A 27,967-nucleotide genomic window follows, 5' to 3' on the forward strand; every position below is an offset into this window, starting at 1 on the left:
CAAGTTGGGAGGCTCGGAGGTGCTGCGGGAACGGCGCGGACAGGACGGGACGGGACGGGACGGGACGGGACGGGACGGGACGGGACGGGACGGGACGGGACGGGACGGTGTGGTGTGAGCGCGGTGGAGCTCCCCGGGACCTCGGAGGGCCGGGGGTGCGCCCGGGGGAGCGGGCGGGGCGCGCTGCAGGCCGGGGCGCGCCGCGGGGCTCGGGCTGCAGGGGTGCGACATACGGTGCGTGGCTGACCCCGGAGCTCCCCGGGGTGTAGGTGGGGACTGCCGGCCCTGGGGCCAGGTGACCCCCTCCCTGGGGCCCTGTCAAACGCTGTGAACACTTTTGTTGAAGTGACGGGAAACAGAAAGTTGTTCCTCTGCAAAGGCACTGACCCTGGGCCAGGACTGCTCTGTAATTCTCACAGTTCGGGGCTTTCCAGCGTTGGATACACCCAGTGCGACGCCTGGGCAGATCCCGTGCCTCCCACCCGAGGTCTGGTAGCCAAACCCTGCCCCAGTGCTCGGGAGAGACAGAAGTCCGCCCCATCCCAGCGGGAAGGGGATTTGGGGATTGTGGTGACAGGAACCTCATGGTGGGACCTGTGTGCCAGCAGGAATGGCGGGCAGGAGCCAGGACCGGAGCCTGCGGGAGGAGCTGACATGTGCCATCTGCTGCGAGCTCTTCAGCGAGCCCGTCATGCTGGACTGCATGCACCACTTCTGCAAGGGCTGCATCCAGGGCTACTGGGACAGCTGTGCCCGCATCCCCTCCTGCCCCCAGTGCCGCCGGGAGTTCCCCAGCCGGGCGTTCCGCACCCACTACCTGCTGGCAGGGCTGGTGGAGAAGGTGCGGCTCTGCGGCTCTGCCCAGCACCAGCAGAAGATGCAGGTGAGTGGCCTCTGCCAGGCTGGGGAGCAGGGGACAGGTGCCACATGAGCCCTGTGCAGCCACCACGAGCCCACCACCCCCTCCTCACACAGACAGTTCCTCCACTGCGACACCTTACCTGACCCAAGTGCAGTGACATTTGTGTCTCTTCCTCATTCATTCCCTCTCCCTATTTCCTTCCAGCTGTCTGTCTGCTGAACCCTTCCTGCTTTTGCATTTGTTTCCGTCACTGCTGTTCCTGATTCCCATCACAGCCTCATTGTTTCTCATGTAGGGACCATGCAGCCAAGGGTGAAGGTTGCTTGTGCCAGGTACAGTGCTTGAGGGGACAGTCCCTGCACAACTCAATTCACAGTAAACAGGGTTTAAAGCTTCTGCAAAGAGATTTCTCAGGCTGGAGCTCCCAGTCTTAAAAATAAATGGGATTCATTACATGCACATACACGTAATTCTCCCTGTGCATCGGGTGCTTGCTCCTCCTTACAGTCTTTATATGAGATCCTGTTGCAGTCTCCTCCTAATGCTGACCCTAGGAACTGGGATTGCTCCTGACTCACAGCAGAGTAGTGAAATGGCCTCCTTACTTTCTTTTCCTCCTGCAGAAGCACCTGGAAGATGCTTTGCAAGCTCGTCAGAAGGAGATGGAGAACTTCTTGCAGAGGAAGCGTGTGGTGCAGGAGGAGATCTGTGGCCTCACGGTAATGCCCTGAGGGAGCTGCTCTTTCTACAGCCTCTGGGTCAATGTTCATAGAGGGTCTGTGTAGCACTTCAGCTGAGGTTTAGCTCAGCTTCCTGTAAAAATCTAAATGAGTAACTATGAGGGGATCTGCACAAACTCCCCTGCACACAGGCCAAAGCCCATCACTGCTGGATATTCAGCAGGGGCTTTGGAAAGAGCATTAAGCACTCATTAGTGCAGTGTTTACAAAGTGCAGCAGAGCTGAGACATGGTGAGAGCTGTGGGCTGAGCAGCCTGTTCTGGCTCTGCAGTGGTGCCTCTTTGGGAGGCTGTTAATCCTTGGCAGCTCTAAAATCCTCTCGTGTGTCTGAAGGGGTGGCAGCAAAGCTGAAGGAGTTGGGTCAGCGGCAGTGTTGGCACTACACGAGTGGTGGCCTCATCACAAGGACGGTGTTTGGATTCACTGCAAAGCTCTGAGGTGATGTGAGGAGCCTGAACGCTCTCTGTGAGCTTGAAAGGCACCAGGCTCCCTACTTGAACAAATCAGGGAAGCAAGAACAGCCACAGACTGACTGTGCTTCCTTCTTGGGTGGCATAAAAGTATTGAAAGCTAAGGAAGGTGAGTTTAAGGAAAAGGAAAGTAGTTCAGAGGTGAGATTAAACTGATGGGAGACTGTCTTCTGACTGGAACCTCTGATCCCCCAGCCTGCACCATTTCTTACCTCTGTCCACTGCCAGATGTGGAATAGACCTTTGAGGTTAGTGAAGAAGTATTAGCAAATAAGCACGTGTTGTCCCATTGCTGTGCAAGGGCTGTGTCTCAAGAGTAAAGGTGCAAATTGGAACAGGGAGGCCCTGCATGTCCTGTACGGTTCTGGTGTGTCAGCACAAGCACCTGCTAGAGCAAAGGGAGGCTGGTGAAGCTTCAGATGTATCTTGAGGGAGGTAGTCTTCCTGTGGGGAGAAAGGGGTGTGCATTTCAGGAAGCACTCCTTGAGAAAATAAGAGGGCTAAGGTTTTACTTGGAGATTAAAAGCTTAAAAATTGGGAAAATAAAAATTCATTGGCTGTCTCTTGTAAACAGGCAGGAAGGCTGCAAGAGCACCGTAAGGTTGGCTGGCCAAGTAAACAACTGGAAAAAAGTGACCTCTGAAAAGAGCTGAATGAGATTTTATCAGCCTTAATGACTGAGATTAGTCTGTGCAGCTCCCCAGGGCCATCTGAGAAAGAGAGCAAGTTACCAGTGTCAGGCAGCTCTGCCCACAGTCTGGAATGATGTGAAATAAATCCAAACTAACCAGAACAGCTGAGTCTGCAGCTCTGGAAAAATTAGAGAGCTCCAGTCTTGCCCACAGGCAAATTCCTGATGATATGTGGGAAGGCTGTGGCTGTGTGCAGGGTTTTCTAGTTAAGGTGACCGAGCCCTTGGTAGAGCTTTTTTTCTGTGTTAGTTTTGGGGTTTTCCCCTTTGGCTCTGCAGCCTCAAAACTTCTCCTTGTGTCCTGTTCTCCATCCAAAAAAGTCATGGCTATGTCTAAGACTCAAATTTCCAGGGCTCTGTAAGCAGAGTAACAGGCCCAGCCATCCTGTGGGCCTACTTGTGTTTCAGCTGTTGGGCTCATCTTCTGCCTCTTCCCTCTCCTCAGAAGGTGTCTGGGGAGCTGAACTTCAAGATCCGGGCCGAGTTTGCTCGCCTTCATCAGATCCTGGAGGAAGAGGAGAGAGCTGTGCTGGCAGAGCTGGGCAAGAAGGAGGAGCAGTCACTGGCACAGCTGCACGGGCACGTTGGGCAGCTGGAGGAGGGGATGGCAGTGCTGCAGAGGGACATCGAGCATGTCGAGCAGACCCTGGGCAAGATGGAAGAAGTGTCATTGCTGGAGGTGAGATTACTTGGCTGACCCTGGTAGGAGGCTGAGGGATGTTTCAGGATCTGAATTCGGGATGGGGAGAGTCCTAAATGACAGCATTAAGTTGTACCTGGAAGTCATTCTCATTACCATCCCTCCAGATTATCTACCCAATCCCTTGGAGTCTGGAGGCTTTAGCCACAAGGGATACAGTGATCTCAGATATGATGCGTCTTGGGAGCCTTATTGCTTCTCTGTCCAAGTGCCCAGTCAGTTTTCCCCAGGAAGGGGGTCCTGGTAGCTTGGTTTCCTCTCTCTGTGCTGCACGTCAGCAGGAGGCAGGACAAGAAATTTATTTGTGCATCTGCATAAATTACAGACAGTGACTGCTAATTCTCTCTGCTTCTCACTGCAGGTGGAGAGCCTGGATATCAGGTACGTGTCTGGCATGAAAGAAGCTGATTCCCTTTTCAGGAGCTTATCTCTGTCCCTGGCTGGGACCACTTGGGAGAGGCATTTTATCTCATCCCAAGTTTTTAAAGCATCACACATTGCTCAGGAACCTGCTGGTGCTGTGCAAGGGGGAGGCTGGTCCCCAGCAAACATTGGATGCTCCTCCCAGGGAACATCATGTGTGTTGAGGTGGTTGGGCTGGAAGAGTGGGTAGAGGAGACATGCTGGTTTGGAATGGGTGCAAGAGGCAAGTGTGCTGCAAGAGGAACAAGGCTGGTGCAACAGACTTTGGGTGCTTCAGCTTCTCCCTACCCTTTCTTAGCTTCTTACTACTCGTGAGGCTGCAAAACTGACCCTGAGGTGCAGGTTTGTCTGAGGCTGGGAGTAGCTGAGGGCCAGAATTGTCATAGGGGAGCGTGTCTGTGTCCCCTTCCTCCCTCCCTGGGAGGCAGCCCAGCTCCACAGGCCTGGCCTGTTCACCAGTGCAGGGGTGTGCTGGGTGCAGGTCTGCTCTGGGAATCACTGCTCCACGAGCAGTGCTGCCAGATCTGTCTCGGACACCTCTGCCCTGAGCCACTTGCTGCTGTGGGGACAGGCCTGCATCGGGCAGTGCAAGCAGCTGCCAGGGAGGTTTGTGTCCCATCTTTACCAAATCTGTCCCATGCAGCAGCCCTGCCCATGCTCTCCCCACGTGCCTCAACAGCAGCTCAGCAGAGGGGCTGACTGCTGCTCTCTGCCCCAGGCCCTCTGTGCATGTGGAGACCCAGCCTGCCTTGGACCTGCAGCACTACAGGGACAGCCACAGTGGCCCCTTGCAGTACATCTTCTGGAGACAGATGCTGCGCTCCATCTGCCCCGGTGAGCACATCGGTGTGAGGGGTGGGTGTTCTGGGTGGTAGCAGGCCAGGGATGCTCTGCAGAGTAAATGCCATGGTTGATGTCTCCACAGCTCCTGCCCCACTCACCTTCGACCCTGAGTCAGCCCACCCCAACCTGATCTTCTCCAGAGACCTGACAGCAGTGACAGAGAGGAATCGAGCCCAGCCTGTCCCCAGCAGCCCCCGGCGCTTCCGTCAGTGTGTCAACGTCCTGGGCTCGCAGGCCTTCGACAGCGGCCGGCACTACTGGGAGGTCTGGGTGGGCAGCAAAACCAAATGGGACCTGGGTGTGGCTGCTGAGACTGTAGACCGGGCAGCAAAGGTCAAGCTGTGCCCAGAGAATGGCTACTGGACACTCCGCCTGCGGAACAGGACGGAATACTGGGCCACCGCCACCCCCTGGGTGCGCCTGACTCCCCACCGCCCCCTGCGGAAAGTGGGGGTCTTCCTGGACTGTGAGGAGGGCACTGTCACCTTTTTCAACGCTGGGAACATGTCCCACCTCTTCACCTTCCACCAAGTCTCTGCAGAGAGATACTGCCCCTTCTTCAGCACCTGCTTCAGCGACGGGAGGGACAACATGGAGCCCATGCGCCTCTGCCACCTGGCCCTGTGAGGGATGGGCCTGGCTCCTGCCTGGGGCAGTGCTGGGGGCTGGTTGTGCACACACAGACCTGATAGGTGTTGGAGGGGCTGTTTTGGTTTCAGTTTTGAGAGGAAGGAGAGGGATGAGTCTCTTCGAAGTTCCCATTTGCCCTCCCTTCCCTCTGGCATGAGCTGTGGCTGCCACTAGGCATTCCCAGAGGTTCCTGGCACCCCTTGGAAGAACAACCTCCTATACCTGAGCATGGCACTGTACAGTAACAGCAGCCCCAGGACTGCAGTGGACGTTCCCGAGGGCTCCTGGCACCTCCTGTCCCTTTGTGCTCCCACCCATAAGCCCCGTGGAGGAGGGTCGCGGTCCCAGAGCACCATCAGGTGCCTCTTGACACTCAATTCCACATCCCAGCCTTGGGCTTCCTCTGCTGGAAGAGCTTCCTGGGCAAGGGCTCCGGGCCGGCAGCAGAGGGAGCTCCGTGCCCAGCGTGGGACCTGCTGGAGCCCCGGGACTGCGGCGCTGCCTCCCCTCGACTCGGTCACTATTAAAGCAAATTAGAAAGGCAGTGCTGCCTGCCAGGCCTGCTCGGGGCTTTCGTGCTGGGGGGGGATCTGCAGCTCAGGGGTGTAGGACAGCCTGGGGGCACAGAGCAGCCCCCTGACCCCTGCATGTCGGGTGTGGCTGGGTGTTAAGGATTTGTGAAAATTGTGAAGTCACATTTTATGCCAAATTCAATCCATCTTTGCCCATCAGCCCCCCCGTGGCCCCACTGGCAGCACTGCCCCTGCAGGAGGGCAGCCTGAGGCTTCTGGGGGGCAAGTCAAGGGGGTTTGGCTGCTGTGGTTTGTTCCTGGGGAGTGCTGGCAGTGTCAGTGCCTCACTCACGAGTTAGTGGAGGTGCTGGGATGAGTCCAAGCCTGGCTCTTGGAGGTGATGGATAGGAGGGAGAATGGCAGTGCCTGGAGTGGGTGGAAATGTCATGTTTATCCAACTGAAGTCCATTCCAGGGTCAAAACGGGCCAGAGCTCCCCTGATCCTGCATAGACCCTAATGCTGGCTGGAGCCTGCAAACACCTCTGGCAGAGGCTTGGCTTTGCAGTGTGGGAAGGGCCAGGTGTGAGGCTTTCCAGCTCCCACAGCTGGACACAGGGATACTTGCCAAAGCACATCATTCACTGCCCATCCGCCTGTCCAGGGGGTGGCACAGGGGCCCTGTCCCCTCTCCGTGCCACAAAGAACATTCCAGTTCCTGTGCATCACTGCTGCAGTGTGCCAGGGCTGGGAGTGCCTAATGCCTGTGCCAGGGCAGGAGAAGAAACCAGAGGGGAGGATGTCCCGTGCTGCAGATTGTCCTGTTCAGGGGCTCTGCGAGCCTGGGGTGCAGGTGGTGCAGAAGGGACCCAGTTATTGGGAAGCCACTGCTCTTTGTGGCCTTGCTCAGGGGTCGAGTGTACTTGGAGGGGGTGCCATGGGTTTATACTCCCTCTTGGCCCCTGGTTGGCCTTTAGCCAGTGAGTGAGCTCTGCTCCCTCTCTACTGAGCCCCTGGGCTGGACTCTCCCAGCTCCTGCTTCCTCCTGTCACTGCCCCCCAGCCTGAGCTGAAGTAAGAGTGGAGAAGAAAGAGCTGTTGGCTTGGAAATGCTGCTGCAAGCGGAGCTGTTACCCCCTGCAAGGGCTGGAAGGCTCAGTGGAAAGGCGAGGCTGGTTTGATCTCAGCAGGGAGCTGCACTGGGGGGGCTGAAACCCATCAGCTCCCCACCTGCCCCCAAACTGCAGGCAGGTAAGGATGGGCAGCAGCAGGCAGCATCCCCGAGGTGTGAGGGGAAGCAGATATGCCGGGCACTGGCAGGCAGCGAGCAAAGCCAGGCTGTTGTCTGCCAGCTCCCACTGCCCGGCACTGCCTGTGCCCCGTGGGCCGGTGTGGCACGGGCTGGGATGTGTGCCAGTGCCACCACTGCCACCTCCCACACCTCCCCAGTGCCGAAGGCAGAGCTGGGGTGCAGCCAAACCTGCTCGTGCCAAATCCCTGGGCTGAGCAGGCTCCTGAGGAAGCACATCCTTCCTTCTCCTTCTGCCGGGCTGTGCGTGGTGGCCATGGTGTGCTGCACTGAGGTAGTGCCACATTTTGGGATATAATGGCCTTGCCTGGCCCTGCTGGAGGGGCAGGGCTGGGGCAGGCAGAGCCTCTGCCCCGCACACAGCATGTACGATGGCTCCTACATGCAGGGAAAACAGTGCTTGGAGCTGCCGTGCAGCATTAGCCCAGTGAGGAAATGCTGCCTGCCACTAAATGCTGCCCAAAAGACTCATTTCACTGACAAACCAGAGCACCATGGAGTAGGAACCACAGGGATGCAGTGACCAACTGGGCCTGGCCCTGGGTTCAGGCAGGAGGGGTTGGGGATGGGAGAGTGGGCACCATGGGGATGAAGCACCCCTGTGCTCCAGCATCCAGATTCTTCATCTTGCCATCTGCCTCCAGGACCAGGCTGTCTTTTCCTTGTGGGTCACCTCTTTGCTTTGTCCCTCGGTGTCCCCAGAGCCACCTCAGTGTCCCTCTCCCACAGCCATGCTGAGGCTCCAGTGTCCAGCAGCTCCTGCCCTGCCACCGCCGCTGTGACCTGTCTGTGTCTTTATCATGTGCTTTGGGGAAGCCTTTGCTTCCTCGGGTCCCCCCACATGTTGGAAGGGGGACAAGATTTTAAAATAAGATCCTTTTGTTTCCCAGGGCGGCAACAATGGAAAGGTCCCATCGGTCCCACAGTCGCCCTGTGTTTGTGATGGAAAATTCCCTGCCGTCGTGGGGCGAGCCCTCCCTGGTGTCCTGCCGTTAGATGGCAGCATGGACGGGCCTGTCCTGGCCACTACCACCTGTGCAGTGCCACGTTTGGACTTCAAGGGATGGAGGACACCAAAATTCCTTGATTTTTTGGGTGCCAGAGGATTCGCCCCCCCCCCCCCCTCAACTCTGGGTCAGACCCTCTGGTCCTCTCACACTCAGCTTTTCCAGACTGTGCATTTTGTCCAGCAGCTCAGCAGTGCAATGTGATTCATCCCCTCATCACTGTCCACCCCTCACCACCTTGCTGCTCATGTCTTAAGGGCACCATGACCCCTGATGCAGTCCCCAGCATGGGCATACTGCCATGGCAGGAAGCCCCATGGCTGTCCTGTCTCTGATCACAGCCCCCAGCAGTGGGAAGGGCTCTGATCCCACAATCTCAGCTCTTCACCCTGTAGTGGTGGCCAGTGCTCCCCCTCTGTGCTGTCCCCAGCTCTCCCTTATCATGGCGGATTTTAAAAATCTATCTCCAGAAACTTGCAGGAGCTTGGATACCCATCTGGGATGAAGGAACACGGCTGCTTTCTTCTCCATTGGGATCAAGGGTGGAGGTGACCCAATTTGAGTTTGCCGAAGAGTGATACAGTCAGCACCGTCAGGGTTAAAAACTCACTAATTGGGATGGGGTGTGTTGGCTAAAAAGACTTGCGTGGTGGGGTCCCTCTGAGGGCTCCGGGAGGGGGAGTGGGTGATTCCTTCAGCAGGTTTGGCAGCGCGAGCAGCTGAGTGCACCAGAAGTTTTCATGCCTTTTCGAAGCCACGAGCACATGGCTCTCATTCAGGCTCTTTCTTCGCTGACTACAAGCGAGCATAATTAATAACCCCCTGGGGCGCAGCGCGGGGCCGTGTTAATTCATCCCTTCAGCGCTCGTTGGGTGCGCAGGCAGCTGGCCAGGGCTGTGCACTCCTAAAACTCTGCCATCGCCCCCGTCTGCGGCGCGTTCGAGCCGGAGCCGCTGTCGCTGGCAGTGGCAGCGGTGCGGGGGCAGCGCCGCTGGCACGAGTGGGGCGGCACCGCTCGGCTGCCAATGCCATGGGCGTGCGTGTGGGTTTCGGTGCACACCTGCCAGAGAGGGGTGCAGGTGCCACGTGGAGCGGTGCTGGGGGGCCACGTGGCTGCCCCGCGCTGCTGGCCCTGTGCAGGGATGGACGGCATGAGTTGGGGCCCCCAGCGCACCCCCAAAGAGTAGGGGTGCAAGTGTGTGTGCGCCTTTGTGTGCCCCAGGGGGTGCAGGAGGATGGAGGTTCAGGGGGTGTGTGCAGCACTGCGTGCCTAGGGGTGTGCATGCAGGTGTGAGGTGTGGAGCTGGGGGGGTGCACAGGCATAAAGGTGTGCGTGCAGCCAGGTGTGAGATGTGTTCGTTCGCACGAGGAGTACGTACACTGAGGTGAGAGGGTGTTCGTGTACATTCCCTCTGCCCTGAGAGGCTGGGATGTGCACGCAGGCACAGACAGGAAAGCAGGCGATGTGCAGGCGTTCACACACAGGTGCAGGGGGATGCACGGGGTGCACACAGGTGTGAATATAGAAGCAGGTGTGGGGGTGCTCATGTGCCCATGGGTCAGGGATGATGCAGACCCACGCACAGAGGTGGGGGACACGCTGCCAGCTGCAAGGGGGGCAGACCCACGCACACCGGTGGAGACACTCATGTGCGGAGGGATGCGCGCACCCCCGCTGGTGCCCGGAGCCGCAGGTGCGCCCACCCCCCAGCCCGCTCCGCGCCCCCGCCCGCCCCTCCCCGTCCCGCCCCGCCCGCCCGGCGCCCCGAGGCTCGGCGGAGGGCGGCGGGCGGCCCGGGCGGGCGGAGGAAAAGGAAGCGGCCCCGGTGTTCCCCGCCCGCCGCCGCCGCGCGTCGCCGCAGCTGGGGCGCGGCGGGAGCAGAGCTCGGGCGCGGGGCGCTCGCACCGCTCCGCATCGCACGGACCTGCCGGCAGCCCCGGAGATGAGGAGAGTTTGCACGCTGCCCCTCTGGCTCTGGCTCGGCATTGTCTCGGAGGCAGGTGAGCTGAGGGGACTGCGGGACTGCCCTGCCCGCTCTGCCGCCCGCCCCGCACCTGCGGGCGCGCTGGGGACGGGGCTGCTCCGGCAGAACGGGACGGGACTCGGCGCTGCCATCCGTGTGTCCCCCAGACCCCGGAGGGACCCGCACTGCCCGCCACGGCGTTCCTCACCCCGGACGGGGATATGCCGTGCCGCGGCGCTGCCCGTCCCGGGCTCCCCCATCCCCGACGGGGACAGGCACAGTCCGTCCCGGGGTTCTCCATCCTCGACGGGGACAGGCACAATCCGTCCCGGGGTTCTCCATCCTCGACGGGGACAGGCACAATCCGTCCCGGGGTTCCCCATCCCCGACGGGGACAGGCACAATCCGTCCCGGGGTTCCCCATCCCCGACGGGGACAGGCACAATCCGTCCCGGGGTTCCCCATCCCCGACGGGGACACGCACAGTCCGTCTCGGGGTTCCCCATCCCCGACCGGCGCTGCCCGCTCCGGGGTCACCCATCCCCGACCGGGACGCGCCGCGGCGCCCGCCCGGGTGTCCCCGACGGCGGTGACAGCGTGCCCGCAGCGAGAGAACGGGACGGGAGGACCCTGCTGCGGTCCCCGCGGGGTCCGTGGACGCGGGAAGCCCACGCCGTGGTCGTGTCGCGGGTGTCTCGCTGCGAGCAGGGAGAAACCCCAAGGGACCCTCGCGGGAGGGATGTCCCTGCGCGGGGACGCGCTCGGCCAGAGGACGGGCTGGAGGCCAGTCTGGGCTCTGTTTATTTATTTTTTTCACGCACAGGGTCATTAATTTGTGAGTGCCGGGCAGCGCGTTCAGGAGGAAGGCGCGGGGAGGCGGGGGTCCACACCATGCTGTCCAGCCTGCCTCTCCCAGCTCTGGTCTGCCTGGGAAGTCACCCAAGGCAGATCACGCTTCTGGGGCAAAAGGCTGTTGGGCAGAGAGTCAAACCCTCGGCCATATCTTGGGCCAGGTGGGTGTGGGGCCACTGCAGAGATGGGGCTGCAACACCCTTCCAGAGAGCAAAGACCGTGGGGCAGGGCAGAGCTGGGTAGGCACTGCCACGGCAGCGGGGACAGAGCACCCCAGCAGCTACTCCCAGAGGAGCTCCTGCTTGCACAAGTAGAGCATTTACAGCCCGAATCAGAGCAAGACCAAGAGAAAGTTAGTGATGGTGGAAGCGTCCAACATGGGAAGATGAATTTTGGGAGCATAAATAGAATTTTCTGTAGCTTCTGCTCAGTGACTCACTGTCACTGGTGGCATTTGCTGCTGTTGTTGAAGTGAGCTCACGGGAGGGTTGCAGGTCTGGCTGCAGAGGTGCGGCACAGACAGCATCACCAGCAGCACCACTATCAGCCTGCTCTGCCCAAAATACTGCTGATAGCTCTGGTGCTGCGGGGCTGAAGGACCCAGCAGGCTGCTGGAGCTCAGCGGGAGCTCCAGGAGGCCGGACAGAAAGGGACCTGCTGCTGGTGGAGTCACGGCAGGAGCTGCAACTGTTCAAAGCTCTCCTGTTAGCAATTTGTAAAGCATTGTGGAGCTGTTTCCCAGGTTCTTTCATCTCCTGGAGGTGCGGGAGCAGTGCCTGGGAGGCTCTGGCCAGCCCAGCTGCGTGCTGTGTGGCCTCGTCAGCGCAGGGCTGTGCAGAGCTTTGAAGCTCTTGGTGCTGCCTGATTAGTGCAGCAACGGAGAGCAATGTGAAGCTCAGCTGGGGGATTGTACCCTTGGAATTTGCTTCCTCTTCTTCCGTTCTACCTGAGATCAATTTGCCAGTGTGTGAAGGACCCACGAATTCCTCATTAGTCATAATCCCAACTGGGTGCAAATGTTTGCTCCCCTTGAAAGTAGGGATGGAGGTGTGAGACTGTTCCACCTGGGAAGGATGAAATATTCATCTCAGCATCGTGAAAGGTCTGTTCTGGCACTGCGTCCTTCTTGTTCCTGCACCCCAGTGCCTGATTATGGGCCAGCAAGAGCACACAGCTCTTAGACATTGCAGCTCCACAGTGTTCCCAGGATGGAGTGGAGCTGGGGAGCTGCCCTGTGCAGCCAGTGAGATGTGGGGAGCAGGCAGAGGTTCAGCCCCATCATCCCAGGGCACTTTGAGGTAACACTTTGTGGATGGTGATGAGAGTGTGTACTCCCTGAGCCAGCATCCTGTGGGCACAGAGCAGTGCCGAGCATCCCGCAGCCAAATAATCCCGCTGGGGACACTGGCTTGCTGCTTCCAAGAGCGTATGCCCTTTGCGTGACGGAAGGGCCCGTGCTTGTGTAGGACCTGAGCCGATTGCATTGGCTGCCTCTGCCTGCCCCCCTCTAGGATCACACAGACCCCCCGGCCGGGCGCTCGGACAGCCCCGCGCTGACCGTGCCAGCAGCAACAGTTGCCTGCGCAGCTGGGATTTGAAGCAGTCGCTTTATTGCAAGTAATAAACATGGGCCGTTTCAGCAACACCCTTTCGTGCAACAGCCAGGAGTGCACAGCAAACCCCGCTCAGGCTCAACCCGGCCGCTGTCAGTGACGAGGCAGAGCCAGGGCCTCCAAGGGGAGGTGTGTGATGGGAGGGATGCAGCCCGTGGTCCCTGGGGGGCTGCCAAGGAGGGGCCAGCCATGGCACCTGTGCCCTGCTGTCTGCTTAAGGATGATTTCGGGTGAGTGGGCTGCAACTACCACCCTGGGATTTGGCACAGGCACGCGAGCCCACGGCTCAGTGCCTGCACAAACACCCACCAGGGCGTCAGTTGCTGAGCTCAAATTGACGTCTGGGCAGGGGGACACTCCCCCAGCAGCACAATGTGCCCAGCCAGTGCAGATGGGGTGGAGGGGGCTTCCTCCAGCGTGCCCCATTCCACTCTGCTGCTTCTCTCCCATGGGCTTGCTCCAAGCGGGATCGCTATCCCCAGGGTTTCTCTTGGCCCCGTGTTGGTGTGGTGTTTTCCAGGGCAGGCGTGGGAAGGGCAGGTGCTCCCAGCCGGCCAGGAGGGAACAGGCTGTTCCCGGCGTCCCAAGGCAGTTCCTGGGGAGGGAAAGGGAGAGCGGGATCCCACGGGAACGGCATCAGGACGGGGCCGTGGCCAGGCAGCAGTTTCTCCAGTGCCGTACGAGGCATCCGCAGCACTCAGGAGGTTGCCTTGCAGAGCAGGAGGGGGCTCTTGGTGGGTCCCCTAGCTAGGTCTGCCTAGCTCAGCAGTTTTGGGGATCAAGGTGAGCCATGGAGACAACACCCACCTCACCCACCTTCTCCTCAGCCACTCCAGCTGGCACAGCAGAGGCATTTCCAAATAAATAGGGTGCCTTTGCATTCAGCCTGCTAGGCTGAAACAGCCAGCTGAAAACATCAGAAAATGGGGGCAAGGTGGGGGGCTCCCTCACTCCCAGTTTGGGGGAACTGTATATTTAAACTAGTGAGGGGGGAAAGCTGCAATAAGCCAGAGGTGATGGGGATCCCAAGGGGTCCCGAATGTGTGAGGAGAAGCAGAAATCCCTGTGGTGACCGGACCCCTCAGGCTGTGCTGCCCATGGAGGGTGGGGAGCCAGCAGTCGTGGTGGTTTCCGTGTGAGGAATGACTAAACGTCACTGGGCTCTTCCGCTGGGAAAGACGGGCTGGGGCGTTGCGACTGAGGGCTGCAAAATCACAGCTCACCCAGAGAAGGCAGTTCCTGGTGGGTTCCTGTGCTGGGAGGATGTGGAGTGTAGTGGGAGGCTGGTGGCTTGTTGCACACTGCCACACAGCAGTGGAGCTCATCACCATGGGGCCCTGTGGGTGTGAGATTTTTGTCTGGGTCCATGGACAGTTGTGTATGGAAAAACAGATGAGTTTGCAAGGAAAAAGTCCACAGGTGGTTAGTTAAAGCTGAAAGCCCTCTTTCTCGCTCTGGACTGTGAGCCAGAGGTGTCCAGTTTCTCCTTGACCTGCCCCAGCTACCCCTGCAGCTCCTGCAAATCTCCAGCTGGACAAGGGGCAGCGGGCAGCCAGGTACATGTCCCACATCCGCTGAGTGCTGTGGGGGGCACTCTGATGTGTGCCAGGGTCTGCTGGGGGGACCAGAGCTGAGCCTTGCCCTGGGCGAGAGCTGGAATTATCTTTTGTCCTTCATTAGGAAAAGAAATACTGCTGCAGCTGCACTGGCATCTAGTGACTGGTTAAATGAATTCCAGGATTTTTATTGCCTCTGGCTATCCCAGACCTTTGTTTCTTGTTTCACGTTGTTAAAAGAGGGGGTTAGCCAGGTCCCAGGGGGGCTTTTTCTCTCTGGTCAGAATAGTTCTGATGTTTTCGGCGTTATTGCCCATCTGTGGTGCCTCATTGTTAGCACAGAACAGTGGAAGCGGAGATGGCGGGTGGTCAAGTCGGCGATGGGGCGTGAGCCCTCGAGCCCAACCTGGCCACTCGTCTTGTCGAGGGGCTGTGGGCAAATCGCTCCATCTCTGGGTGCAAGTTCAGCAGAAGGAGAGTGAAAACCCGGCCCCGTGGCAGCCGGTGCAGAAACTGCCACTAAGTTTTATAAGCTGAGGATATTAAGTGGGGAGTCTCGGAGTCTCTCCTGGAGTCGTTTCCCTGCTGAGGTAGCAGAAACAGGTTTCAGCCAGCGATTTGTATTTCACTTTACAAATTCTCCCACGTGTGAGTTGTTTTTCTTGCTGTGTTTCTGCCCCCTCCTTCCAGGGCGAGGATCCTTCACGCAGGCTTTGCGACCAAGCCTGGAGGTGCCATGGAACAGACATCATGTGCTAATGAGGGAGGATTGGTTTAGGGGGTCAGTAAAAGACTGTAAACTGGGAAAACAGAGAGAATGGGATGGTGAGGAAAGGCAAGAGATACTCTGAGCAAGTGTTGTGGTCTCCCCTTATCTAAGCACGTAATAACCAGGCCCCTGCTCCTCCTCCCCTACAGTGAAAAGCAGTGAGGAGCCCAGGGCTGTCCCCAGGAAGGAACATGAGAAAGGGATGAGTGGATTGCAGACGTCCTGGTCCCTGTTACTGATGGGCAGAGCCTTGGTGTGAGCAGAGAGAAAGAGGAGATGAGATTTTACCTGTCTACAGCAGCCAGGCCAGAGCTGCTTACAACTCCTGGGAGAGCCTGGAAAACCCCAGTTCTGTTTCAGAGGGATAAGCAAGAGAATAAGTTCAACTCCACTCCTGGTCTCAGTGTATGCAATGAGGGAAGTGGTCGAGAGATCACTGATGCTTTGGGGACCTGCTGCCACCATGCAAGGTGTAGCTGCCTATCCAAGTGCAGGTCTGGAGGGGTTAACCCTTCTCCTGGCCGTGGCTCCAGCTGGATGGGCAAACACCAGCTGGTGCACCTGGTCTACCCACCTCGGTCTGTGGTGCTGGTGACACAGCACCCAGGCACTGTCACACCACGGCCACACTGCCCTGCACAGCGAGGCCACTTGCCTGGCAGGCTCCAGGGATCAGGGCATCCCCCAGGGAAGGGTTAAGCGAAGAGGAGCAGTGCCGATGCCAGGCTGGGTGTCCAGGTTCTCCCTTGGTGGAGGTCAGTGGTGGTTCATGGGAAAGGAAAAATTGGCAGCTGGGCCGGATGTCCCTGCATTTCCCCTCTTCCTGCAGCCGCCTGAACGATGTTCCTTATTTAGCTTTCCTGACGGACAGGAGGAATCTGATGGCGGAAACTGTCACTGCCTGATAACAGCTCAGGGACCCCTTTATGATGGGCGGCATGGCAGGGAACAGGGCAGTGCTCCCCTCTCCAGGAGGGGACAGCCAGGGCTGCCCTTTCCACCGGGTTCCTGGGGGCGGCTGCGGGCAGGGCGGGAAGGGCACTCGCAGCCTCTCCCTTTGTGTTGCTTTGTGTACAAACCCCCTCAGTGCTGCTTAATTGGCTTTTTTTTCCCTTTCTTTTTGGTGAGGCATCTGAACTGATGGGAAGGGCCGTGGATGGAGAGAGGGGAGGCATGGAGCAAAGCCACCCTGCCAAGGTCTGAGACCAGGTGAGACTTTGTACTCACTGGCAATGAGGATGTGAAGGGCAGCCAGGGCTGGGATGTTTCAGCAGGAGCTGGGAGTGATGACCAGTGCCAAGAGTTGAGCACACACATCAGTCCTGGAAGCAGCTCCCATACAAGAACCTTCTGCCCAAGCAGATAAACACTGCAAAGGAGATGTTCCTGCATATTTTATTGTCCCTGGCTTTCTCTTTATGGAAGTTGGCATCTTGTTAGTGTCTGAGCCTTTCTCTCATATGTGCCCATGGTGACCAGCCTCAAAACCACAAAAGGTCCTGAAATACAGCTTGTATGTCACCGTATCCATTGATTTTTATCTTGCATCTGTGGAGGCCACCAGGCTGCTCCCATACCAAAACCAGCATTGTTTCCATGGCAATTAATGTATTTTAAAAGGATGGAATGTACAGTGAGGCTGTATTTTTTCAAGAACAAGCCTTAAGCAAAGCAGCCCTTTTCACTGGACAGGGCATTGAACTCTGTGGAATGTCCAGGTTGGCATTGCTGTGCTCTGCGTTGGGAAACAGGACATGGTGAGCTGGCTCAGCTGGGCTGGGAGGCACAGGACTCCCTCAGACCTGTGCAAAGGCAACACCACAGTCTTGCACCCTGAGATCACCAGTCCTCTGCTGCTCAGAGCTCTGTGTTCCCTGGGGTAATTAGAGCTGCACGCTCTGAAGTGCATCTGATGATTTTGGCTTTAGCTGAGCAATTTTAAAAATCTCACTGAAAGATGTAAGACTTCAGTAGGAACTTGCAGGGGTTATTTGGTGCTTTCTAAGCAATCCACTGTATGACCAGGTCACCCACATGAGCATCTGTGAGTTGCAGGACTGAGGTTTAGATCATCCAAATGTGCTGGTGCTGCAGGACCAAATGCTTCTCCCTTCAGCCGAGTTCAATTTCCTTTTGTGTTTGCTTTCTGTCAGCAAGCAGCACAAGGAGGGAGACTGGTGTGAAGGGAATTGCTGTATCAGTCCCTGTGTATTCAGATACTGCTCTGTCTGTGTCACAGGTGTGTGCAAGGCTGGTGGCCATGGGAAGGAAGCAGGAGCTCCTGTGCCAAACCTCAGTGCACGTTTCAGATGGCTATGCTTGGGGATGAGGTACCCATGGGAGATGACAGGGCTTTTCATCCCCCTGGCTATTCTGAGGCAGAAAAAGCAGAAAAATTCATATTGCAAGTTGTTTAAAATCATACGTGTTTCTTATGGTGTCACTTCCTAGTGTGATGCACAGATGCCACTGCAGCAAGATGAGTTAACTTCCTGCTACACCTTCCTGGGTAGGAGTCATCTCACCCAGTCCCTCACATAAAAGTTTGGTGTAGAGCCCAAGATACTTGCTCTACGCTCAGCAGGACAGGAGAAAGGCTTTTTTGGAGATGCTCCAACTCATCCTCAAGGAGGTGTTGAAGGAATTGCCTTTCGGAAGGTGAAGGCTGAGACTGCCCCCAGCCTGCACGATGTCCGCACATCCATGTCACCATGTCCCTCCGCCAAGTTGAATTTAACCCCACAATCCCCCCTCTTCCTCACTGGCCACCCCGGCTCCCTCCACCTCAGCAGCTCACAGCTGTGTGAGGGGACAGGCACTGTCTGGCCGAGGGTAAAACAGAAAAGCAGCATTGACCAAAACAACTGACGGCCCCAGCCTCGGGAGACGTGGCCAGGAGGAGGCCGGGAGGTAGTGGGATCGTGTGGAGTGAGCAGTAGACAAAGGAAGGAAGTTTTTATTACTGGGCCAAATCCTGAGGTCCTTCAGCTGTATTTAGGCCAATGTCTCAATGACTTCGGTGGAGACTGGTCTGAGTAAAGAGAGAAGGAAGGGCTTCAGGATCTGGCCCCTGAGTGATTGTGTCACGTGGGAAGTTTGTACAGAATTTGCAATCTCATGATGGGTTTGCTGAGTGGCTGATGGTAACCAGCCACCATGGCAGCCAGGCCTCCCCCCTGGGTCACCCCTTCCTCTCTGGGGTCCTTCCCCACCCTGCAGTGGGTTCACCATTTTGGCTGCTGTCTGGGCTTGTCAGGGCTTGTCAGACCCTGCAGGGCACAGCCAGGTGCCCTGAATTGGGCAGTGGCTCCACAGGTTTGTGAAGGTCTGTCTGCACCTTCATGAGACCCATGGAGGTGTTTGGGTTCCTCCATCATCTTTCTGAGTTACAGAGGCACATGAGCTCTCCATGCAACAGGGAAATCTGTAAAAGATTTACTGGTTTCATTTATTCCCCAAGAAAGCACAAGGCTGTGTAGGAGAGCCTGGAAACCTCTCCATTGGTTTCCCTGTGTGTGAAAGGTCATGTGTTGGCTGGGGACAGTGTGTACATGTATGCACAGACACGCACGAGTGTGCTACAGTGAGGTTTGGCTTCAGGCTTGACTCTCCATCCAAGACTTGTTTTCCCTATTTCTGAAATACTGGCATCCACTGAGATGGATGGAAGATGTAGTGACCCAAAAAAATAAATACGATAGTGCAGGTCAAGTCAGTAGTTTCCATGAACGACAGTAAATCTTGACATTTACTGAGCTAAGAAGGTTGGGCACGAGTTGTGGTTTATGCTCAGATTTGGAAGCTGCCAGCTCAGAGTGATGGCAGCGAGCGAAATCGCACCCAGCAGAGGTGACGGCATCCAGCGCCCGCAGGAATCCATCACTCACGCTGTGGGTTGTCCCAGCCGGAGCAGAGCCCCCAGGGAGGTGTAATTGGGTCTAAGTGCCCATCATCCCTTCACCGCACTGCAGGCCCTGGCCCTCGGGAAGCAAAGGGCAGAGGTTTAATGGCATGTCCCAAAAGAATGGCAGCCAGTTGTACAGTGGGATGCTCCCACTGGAGATGCAGACGTCCACTCCAAGGAAATCCCCGCACTGCTGGGCAAGTGGTGCATGATCCTTGTGCTGGGATGAAGCGGGGGGAAGCAAGCACCTTGCCTCCAAGTGGAGTTACTCAGCAATGCCTTGTAAAGTGATTTAGCTAGTGGAGTGTGTGTCTGGGCCTGATGGCTCCTCATTGGGTTTGTTGGCTCTTGCCAAACTGTCAGAATTGATGGGTCCTGGGCTGTAAGTGCTGGCTCTGGCAGCACTGTCAGTGCTGGGATGGGATCAGGGCATATCCTGGTCTTCATCTCCCCTCTGTGCTGTGGCATCCCAGTGTACAATGGAAGGGGAGCTACCTGTTCTGGGCAGGCAGGCAGGCTCAGACTCAGTATGTGTCCCCTTGGGTGACAGAGTTGAAGTGGGATTTTCACCACCATGTTTGGTTACTCCTGTGCTACAGGGACCAACAGAGCACTGTTAGTGCTACACGGGGGTAGCTTGGCCTCCCTAGTTTGAACACATGGTGATGGAATTTGATGTCCCTCAAAGCCCCTGTGTTGTAGGGAGTCAAGAGCCTTTCCAATGAAATGGGTCGCACCAGGATTGCACCCAGCCCAAGATGTGATCCCTGATTCCAAGGTGCCTGCGTTGCCCCTCCACAGTGCTCAGCATTTCACAGTATTTATGGCCGCTCCTCACCCTTGGCTGCTTAGACAAATAAAGCCTGGTGCAGCCTGAGGCAGTTAATCCCTGGCTTTCCAGCCTCCCAGCAATAACAAGGCCTGGGTGGCATTTCAAAGAATGCACTGGGGGAGAGGGGGAGTGCCTGGATCTATTTTTTATACGGCGGGGGAAATCCAAGCCTGCCTTCATTGAAGATAAGCGGCGTTGGCCGGGCTGAGCTCCGGCTCAGAGGTTGTAGTGGTGATGGAAGGCAGGAGACTCCGCACAGCGTTGGCCCCACGGTAACCTTTGCCAAAAGAAAAACACTCCTAATACAATAGTGGATTTAGAAAAAAAAAAAAAAAAAAAAAAAAAAGAAAAATAAACAGGGCCCCACATGAACTTAGGAAACTTGTTCTGGCATGAAGAGAGATGTGCATGGTGAAATGACCTGAGTGGCACCTGGAAGGACTCTGGTCTCTGGACCCACACTGTTGAGAGTAGGAAAGGGCCAGTATCTGTCCTCAACCCCTTGGTCCAGTGTGGTGCCAAAATGGCCCCGCTGCCAAATGGCTTCTCCTGCCTCTGTGGTCCAAGCCAACGTGCCTTCCCTTCATTCACGCCTTGGATTCCCATGGGGCTGGAAAGGCCATCCCCAGCCTCGCCCCATGGCTCTGAGCACCAAGTACCTCATGGGGACCAAATAGGGACAGCCAAGGAAGTGTCGTGTTGTTTCTTTAGCACCGTTTCCCTGTGAGCACTTGTGCTCCTTGGGTGGAAGTCATTAGCATGTGTAAACGCTTCCTTCCCATCGCGTCCGCTTGCGTGCTCTTCCCACTGCGCTGCGTGGCAAGGGAAGCACCTTTGAACGGGAAAAAACAGTCAGCTCTGAGTACTAACAAGAGTAACTGGGTGTTTATGAAACTTGGTCACCCTGTTGTAAGCTATTTTTAAAAAGCAGCAGAAGAGGGTTTAGCTGACTGGCCTTCAAACAGCGCCAGAGTCCAACACTGCCATTTAGGCTGGGCGTTTCATTGTAGGAATTGTGCTATGATATACAAAGTGTGACATTTCCAACTCAGCCTTTCTTGGAAGGGAATTAAATTAGTTTCATAGATGCACAAGGGGTGTTATGTGGAGGTGGAGAGAGAAATCTGTGCAGATGTTAAACAGCCAGCTAATCTCAAGTGATAAGAATGCCCCCATACACTTTGGCTCTCAGAGATGATGATTATCATCTCCTGCTGCAGCAGGTCCTGGCTTGTGGTAACAGCTCTGTGCCAAGAGAAACTGAGAGCGCGTGCATCTGTAACTTGCCATCAATGCCCTGGACAGCCCCATGGGGCCAGATTTCTTCCCACTGCTCCGAGTCTCTCCACCTTTAAGTCTCTTTGCCCAGCAGGGAGCAGATGGGATCACTGACCTGGGGGTAAGGAACAGAGCCCTGTGTGGGGGGAGAGATTTGCTGTGCTCTTTAGAGCCCATCTCTCTTGGGGATTCTTCAGAGAACAGAGTAAGATTTTTATCAACCACATCAGGGAAGGCTCTGGGTTTGGGCAGCTCGGGCTGCTTTCAAGGATGGCAGAAAGCCAAGCTGTGCGGTGTTTTCCAGGAGGGTTGAAATTTCTTATCTCCTACGTGCTGTAGGTGCATTTACTCCGGGGATTCCACCTCCTGTCCTGCTCGTGCAGACGCCAGGAGGGCTCTTAGATCTGCAGTGAACACTCAGAACTCCTCTGTCAGCCCTCTCTGCTTGTGCACGTCTGACCTCGTACCTGAGCCTTCCTTCCTCTGCCGCTACCTCTGATGACTAATTCTCCTTTGAAGAGTGTGTGCCTGTGATCTTCCTGCCTCCCCTCGTGCCCACCCCTCAGAGGGGTCGTGCAGACGCTGTGTGTGCACGTGCAGGTGTGCATGTGAGAAGCCGGAGGAGGGCTCGTGCTCCCCAGGCAGCAGCTCTCTCTGTGCCCATGACCACTCTTCCCTTTGCTTTATTATTACTATTATTATGATTAGATTATACTTGGTGCTTGAAACCCCTGCTTTGATAATCAGGAAGTTTAAATTCCTCCTGCATTTCAATTGTGCTTCCTACTTTCTGGACCCATCCAAGTCTAATGTAGCTTTTTCATGTTGCATTGACTCTGGGACAAATTAATTTTCTTTGTTCCCTGTTATCTTTAACCAGAAGGCATAAGGATTTCTCCTTTCTTGCACAAGTATATGTTTTTCCAAGTGAAAGCAGCCCAGTTTCTGTGACTCAGGCAGGGATGGAGGTAAAAGGAAGCTGCAAGATGGGCTTGCAGGGAGCCTGGAGCAGATGGGGAGTTGAATCCAGGTTTGCCAAGGCCAAGTAATCATCTAATTGCAAAACTATTTTTTCCCCACTTACCCTGTTCATCCATCAGCTTCTCTTGCACTCTGCATCTGGAGAACAACTTGAGGGTGGGTTGTGTTGCAGAGAACAGGCACTACCAGCTCCAGGGCAGCTGTTTTGTTTGAGGGCTCTGAGTTGATTTTAGTTCACAGCTAAGTAGCAAACATCTGGATGCAGACTCCAGGGACATGAAGATTGAGGAGCGGGTCTTTTCCACTTGGTACAGTGCCTTCCAGCCCAGCTGCATGGCTTGCAGACCCCTGAAAAAGCCCAGCACAGTCAGCCTGGCAGAGCAGGCTGGGCAGGAGGCAGGCAGGGTCCCCAGGCTTTGCTCATATGGGGGAAACCTGCCCTGAGTGGGGTACAGGGGTTTCTTCAGTGTCCTGCTCAGCCTGTCCATAAGCCAACAGTCTTGGGAAGAGTTAAACTTCAAAGGCCAGCAATTAAGCCCACACACATCAAGGAAAAAGCAAACCTGTGACTTGCTTTTTTCCTTCCAAATGTTGCTGCCCTTTTCTCTCTGCGCTCAGTGCCGACCCTCAGGCTCCGTCTGACTTCCCGGTCAGCTGCCTCTGCCTCCTCATCTCCCAGCGAGAGTCAGATGCTGAGGCCTCACATAGCTTGAACTCCATCTTCCTCCAGCAGCACACCCTCAGTTTGCTTCGACAGGAGTTCACCTGAGCCTCTGGGAATGGCTCATGATGGAGCCATAGTTGATGGTGTTGAATCTGAGCATCTCCTCTCTGCTGTTTCTCAGGCTTTTCCCTTCCTCTGTGTCCATGCAGCAAAGTCTGGTTGGTGCGGGTGGAAGCCCCTGCCCAGGCCCTGGAACTGGTCCTGGCTCTGCCTGGGCTGTCATCAGCCTCAGTGTGGGCATCTGGGACTCCAGGAAAAGGGACAGACAATGCCCTGTTGTGGGCAGGGGGATCCTGCGCTAACGTACCCACTGTATTGTGGCAATGAGTGATTTAGAGACTCCTGGACATGGATGTCTCCCTTGATCACTGTGTGTAAGAACTGATAGTGACTTGCCTTCTGGGACCTTATCTCTCTTTTGGAATCTCTGGGGGGGTATCCCACAGTGGCAAAATCCACAGTTTAGCTGAGTTGCATGAAAAGGTAGTTTGTGTCATCTACCCCGTAACTCCATCAGGTATGGCATGAGAAGCAGTGGATAGAAATTTCCTTTGTTGCTGATGGGCTGATGTTTCTTCTCAGTGGCCAAATGGGTTTGTACCCACTGCTGCCAGAGGTACCTCAGCCCAGCAAAGCTGCTGGGATTACACCTGGATAGTCACAGGCTGGAATTAGCCTCTGAATCCTGCAATGGTCATGCAACTCCTGAGCAAACCCAAATAGGTGAACTGGAGGAAGCATCAGTACAAACCTTTCCCAAGCCACTTGCCCAGGGATCCCAGACCCCCAGGGCCCATAGGGGGGTGTCCTTGGCCCATCCTGGCCATCCATTTGTGCTGACAATGCCTGTGTGCCAGGTGCTGGACTTGGACCAACACTCGATTCACACAAGCTGTGGACCATCCTTTGCATCCCCTCAGGTTAGGGATGTAATGAACAGTGCTAATTGCTGTTATCAGTCCCCTAAAGCCATTTGATCCCTCTGCTCTCTCTACACCCCGTTAATCACATCCTGCGGGGGCAGAGAATGTGAGCAGGGCAAGATTTTGAAAGAAGTAAATTAAAAGAGGAAGAGAAGCAACCTGACAGTCCTTAAGATGTGGGAGGATAATTTTAATTGAGTTTTGCAAGGGTTTAGCCATGCAGTTAATAGGGGCCACTGGAAGAGGGCTGGCTATGTATGCTAAGCAGGATGGCTGTCCCTGGGCTCCTGCAAAACCGTGGCAGTTGGGCAGGTCTGGGGATTTCTGCCCCTTAGGGAGTGAATCCTGTGGACAGAATAGGTCCTGTTCCTGTCTGAAGGCTCTGGACTCCCCCTCCCCTCCCTGTGCATCCCGCTGAGCTGGAGCTGCCCTCTGAAATGTCAGGGAGAGGAAGCAATCCTTGGCTTGTTAGTTTCTACAAGGAAATAAAACACACAGATGGCTTGAGCATCCTCTATCTCAAAGGCAGGAAAAGGATTCTCCGGGCAGGAGCAGGCAGCCAACAAACTCGGAGCGATTCAGGGAATGGGGGACCAAACAAAGCGGTGTCTGGCCAGCCCTGGCCCTATAGCAGAAAGGGTGGGCTGGCGGCCACCGAGGGGAAACCAGCTCTCTGATGTGCCGAGCATCCCTCCCCGGAGCGAGGGCAGCAAACAGCCGCTCCCCTGGGGCCCGGGGAGGCTGCTGACAGCAGAGATCCTGGAGGAGGTCTGCAGGGTGGCCCCGGCTGACCCGCTGCCCCAGGCCGGACATGTGGCTACCTGACACAGGCTAACTTTGGCTCAGGACGGAGCCTCTCGGGGAGGATGGAGTAGGGAGCGAGCGCGGGAGGGGGGGTGGGTGGGTAGGGAGAGGAAAGACGGCAGGAGACAGAAATGCAAACATGGCCTGACAGCCGTGGGGCAGGGGGAGGGGAGGAGGAAAAAGCAGGGTAAACCTGGCAGGATGGAGCAGGAAACCAGGCTGGAGCGAGCAGGGCGATGGTGAGATAGTGCTTCCTGCCGAGGGAGAAAGGCAGACAGATAAACACTCCCAGACAGGCGCTCGCTGACCCCTCCTTGGGATGCTCTGCGATGACGTGGTGGCAGGTCCCTGGAACAGAGCAGAGTCTTAAAAACAGGTGAGAGCATGGTCAGGCATTGGGTGTAGCCATGCTCTGTTGCCCAGGGCAGCTGACTTCGGAAATACCCTGTTATAAATCCCTGCCTGGAGGCACCGAGGGATCAGGAATGAAGAATACAAGGGTAACTTTGCTCCTCAGGACAGCCTGTCTCCCTTGAAAGTGGCTCCCACTTTTGAACCTCTGTTTCTATCCCTTAATGAACTCCTAGCTTGAAAGTCAAAAAGCTGAAGGAGCTCAGAGAGCTTGTGACATTCTCTACCTCATTCCCCGCCAGTGCAGGTGGCTGGGTCTCCCCTGGTTGCAGGTGCTGAGCTGGAGGAAAGCCCTCTTTCTTCACTCCCCAAATGCTCTGTCTGTTTGGACACATGTCCTTTCTCCTCACCTGGCGTTGCTGCAGACCCAGGGTGCTTGGGGCGTCTCTGAATCTGGTGCCAAGAAAAAAAGCATTTCCATCAGCTCAGGTGGTGCTCTGGTGGCCTCTTCCTCAGCCCTCATGTTGGTCTCTGCTCAGGGGGCTCCTGCTTCTACACACCAACTTGCCCACAAATGTTTTGGGGCAAAAAGAATGTCTCATTATACTTTTGGTGTTGGACAGGAAGGATCAGAGCCCCAGTAATGATGGTCACCTCTGTGTTTGTATTGACTGAGTTTCTACAATTATTTTTCCCTCGTGTCCCTTGAAAAAGGACAGCCTGTCCTAGTTGAAGCAAAGGAACAGCTGATGCTTTGGGAACGTCCTCACAAAATGGTGAGGACACAAATCCACCACACTTTGATTTGGTGTTGCTTCAGGGCTTTGAGGTCCATGGATGAAAATGTCTAGACCAAAGGAGCGTTGCCTTGCCGTTGGCATTGCCCATCGTGCTGTCCCAGGCCCAAGCGAGCTCCTGGTGTGTGGGTTCAGTTGTGTGGCTGCTGGGGCACAACACCAGGCACAGTGGGGCTGATCCTGCACTGATGGACACACCCCCTCTCTTTAACCCCTTCTGGGGCAGGTCTGAAGCAATGGTCAACCCTGGACTGCAGAACAGAGAACATCTTTCATGAACCCATAAAAGAAGGGCCCTGCTTCTTTTGACCTTGTGCATATGCGTAGTTTGGGGGGGATTTTCAGTTTTCTATTGTTATCATTTTTCATTTGTTCATTGCTTACACCTCAGCCTGTTTCCATCTCCGTTTTCCTCCCAGCCTCAACTGTGGGTGTGGGTGGCTCTCACCCTGCCCTCACAGTCCTTGGGCACAGGCTGCTCCATTTTGGTATCAAGTCCCACCACGATTTGGGGTTCACTCTTCCCACTGTGAGGCTGGAGAGAAGACACCTGGTGCTTCATCCCTATGTTGGCTGGAGCCTGACTTTTATTTCTCAGCCTTGTGCCATATCTCACTTTGTGTGAAACAAGCCTTCCTCCCTGCTGGCAAGCACCATGAGAAGGAAGAGGAGGAGCTGACAGCCCTATGTTCAGATTTCTCCTGCTGCTGTGCCAACTGCCTGCTCCTTGCGTGACGTGACACTCATGCTTTGCTACTCCAATCCACAGCTGGACGCTTGCCCCGTGCATGACAAGGAGTTGCTCCATGGGGGAACTTCAGCCCTGTAGGTGGGAAGTTGGCCCAGCTTTGCCTCCAGCATGTGGACTTCCCACATGCCTGGGGGCAGCCACAGATCCTCCAGCACCAGGGCAGTGAGTTATATCAACACAGGGCAGGTGGGAAAGAGTAACTGGGGCAGAGGGGGAAGATGGCACTTGCAGTGCTGGGGTTAGTTCCCATGGGGCACATAAAATTTCACCAGCAAATGCTGCCAATTTGGACAGGTCCAGCCAGGAAGGCTGGAGGAGAGGACTGGAGAAAGAGCAGAGCAAGAGTTCTCCTCCCTCTACCCCAGTACCAGCTACTGCTGCTCTTTTGCATCAGAAAGGGTCGTTCAGTCCCTGTTGGTCAGCAAGGTACCAGAATTTTACTGTTAATTGTCCAGGAGCAGGGCTTTGCTCACATAGTAACTGGTGCAAACAAGTCTCCCTTTTTTAGAAAATGTCCAAATCTGATCTTCCTGCCTTGCTTTGTTGGATAGATGCTTATTGACTAGGAATTTTTGCCTAAAAACAGCCAAGTAGAGATGGGGCAGTAGCAGCGTTAGGGAAACTTTGCTGGGGAAAAAGATGGTCTTTTTTTCCCTTCCAGCCTATCTTTTGCCCCAGTACAGCACTGAGTGGGCAGTGTGTGTTGGGCTGGGTGCAGGGAGACAAGCAGGACCACACAGCCTCACCTGGAGCAGCTTTGCTTTGTGCATGTTATCTTGCAGCTCTGGTCACAGAACCACAAAGCAGTAAGTTTGGTGGCAGGAGAGTGAGCTGTGCTGGTTAGATGGGGACATGCAGCGGCTGTGGCCAGAGAGATCCAGCCCAGCACCGGGGAAGGAAGTCAGCGAGAAGGACAGAGTGTGAACAAAATCCCTCTCCGGAAAGGCGCCCCGTTAATCAGTCAGCGGGGCCGACTCAGCAGAGAGGGAGGGAAGGGGAAGCAGAGAGGGGCTGAGGTGGTGTGGGGGGGCTCAGAGGGAGGATCCGGTGCAGGGCTTCCTGTGAGTGGAAGCAGACGGAGAGCAGAAGCTGTGTTGTGCCACACTGTACCATGCTATACCTGCACCTTCTCTCACGCCCAGCCTTTGACCTGTTCCCAAAGCCATCGCTCACCGCAGCGGTGCCGGCTCCGGCTCAGATGCTTTTCTGCAGGGATTCAGTGTCTGCAGCTATCGCAAGGGAAAACCAAGTCCCTGCAAGGGTTTCCCACAACATGCCCAAGGGTGGAGAGATGAGGTCTGGAGCCTGCAAGATGCCCTGGGGTGGGTGGGTAGCACTTTTGAGGGTGAGCATGGCTTCCCCACCAGGCAGGGAGAGCCCTGGATGCAGGATGCGGTGGGCAGCCCTGCCGCCATGCTGAGAGCAGCAGTGGTGGAAGTGCAGACAGAGCCAGAGGGGCCTGAAAATGATGGAGCTGCCAGCGATAAGGAGAAGGCCCTCAGTGCAGCCTGGCCCCTTTTAGAGCCGTGTGCTGCAAGATCAAGGCTACAAAAACCGCTGGGAAATGTGCTTCTCTGGAAAAAGACAAGGTGTGAGTGGCTGTGGGATCCTGCTTCCTCTCCCCGCATCCCATCAATCCCCCCTCTGTTTATTTTAATATCCTGCTGCCAGCTTGCTTGGAAAC

General features: G+C 56.1%; 2 protein-coding genes across 5 annotated transcripts in view; both read left to right on the plus strand.

Moving 5' to 3' along the window:
- Positions 1 to 5,903, plus strand: LOC135422676 (zinc-binding protein A33-like). 2 transcript variants are annotated; one of them, XM_064672063.1, is made up of 7 exons: positions 1 to 19; positions 609 to 883; positions 1,486 to 1,581; positions 3,209 to 3,442; positions 3,825 to 3,844; positions 4,605 to 4,720; positions 4,812 to 5,903. In XM_064672063.1, exons 2-7 carry the CDS (start codon positions 611 to 613, stop codon positions 5,354 to 5,356), a joined length of 1,284 nt encoding a protein of 427 aa, XP_064528133.1. In that variant the 5' UTR covers positions 1 to 19; positions 609 to 610; the 3' UTR covers positions 5,357 to 5,903. The 2 variants fall into 2 exon arrangements, with proteins under 2 accessions (XP_064528133.1, XP_064528132.1); XM_064672062.1 differs by lacking the exon at positions 1 to 19 and adding an exon at positions 141 to 487.
- Positions 5,904 to 9,734: 3,831 nt separating this feature from the next.
- The window catches only part of FLT4 (fms related receptor tyrosine kinase 4), a 58,290-nt gene continuing 40,057 nt past the window's right edge, over positions 9,735 to 27,967 (plus strand). For all 3 annotated transcript variants that reach the window (XM_064672065.1, XM_064672066.1, XM_064672067.1), the window contains exon 1: positions 9,735 to 10,185. In XM_064672065.1, the coding sequence (XP_064528135.1) occupies positions 9,750 to 10,185 (436 nt within the window). In that variant the 5' untranslated portion in view covers positions 9,735 to 9,749. The remainder of the gene's footprint in view (positions 10,186 to 27,967) is intronic.

Source organism: Pseudopipra pipra, chromosome 15 (genome assembly GCF_036250125.1).
Source record: "Pseudopipra pipra isolate bDixPip1 chromosome 15, bDixPip1.hap1, whole genome shotgun sequence".
Lineage (NCBI taxonomy): Eukaryota > Metazoa > Chordata > Aves > Passeriformes > Pipridae > Pseudopipra > Pseudopipra pipra.

Bases quoted from the DNA above. Each gene is read 5' to 3' on its own strand.
- LOC135422676 (XM_064672063.1), top strand. From the start codon at position 611: ATGGCGGGCAGGAGCCAGGACCGGAGCCTGCGGGAGGAGCTGACATGT. The intron at 3,443-3,824 runs GTGAGATTACTT...TTCTCACTGCAG, and splicing joins AAGAAGTGTCATTGCTGGAG to GTGGAGAGCCTGGATATCAG. The intron at 4,721-4,811 runs GTGAGCACATCG...ATGTCTCCACAG, and splicing joins GCTGCGCTCCATCTGCCCCG to CTCCTGCCCCACTCACCTTC.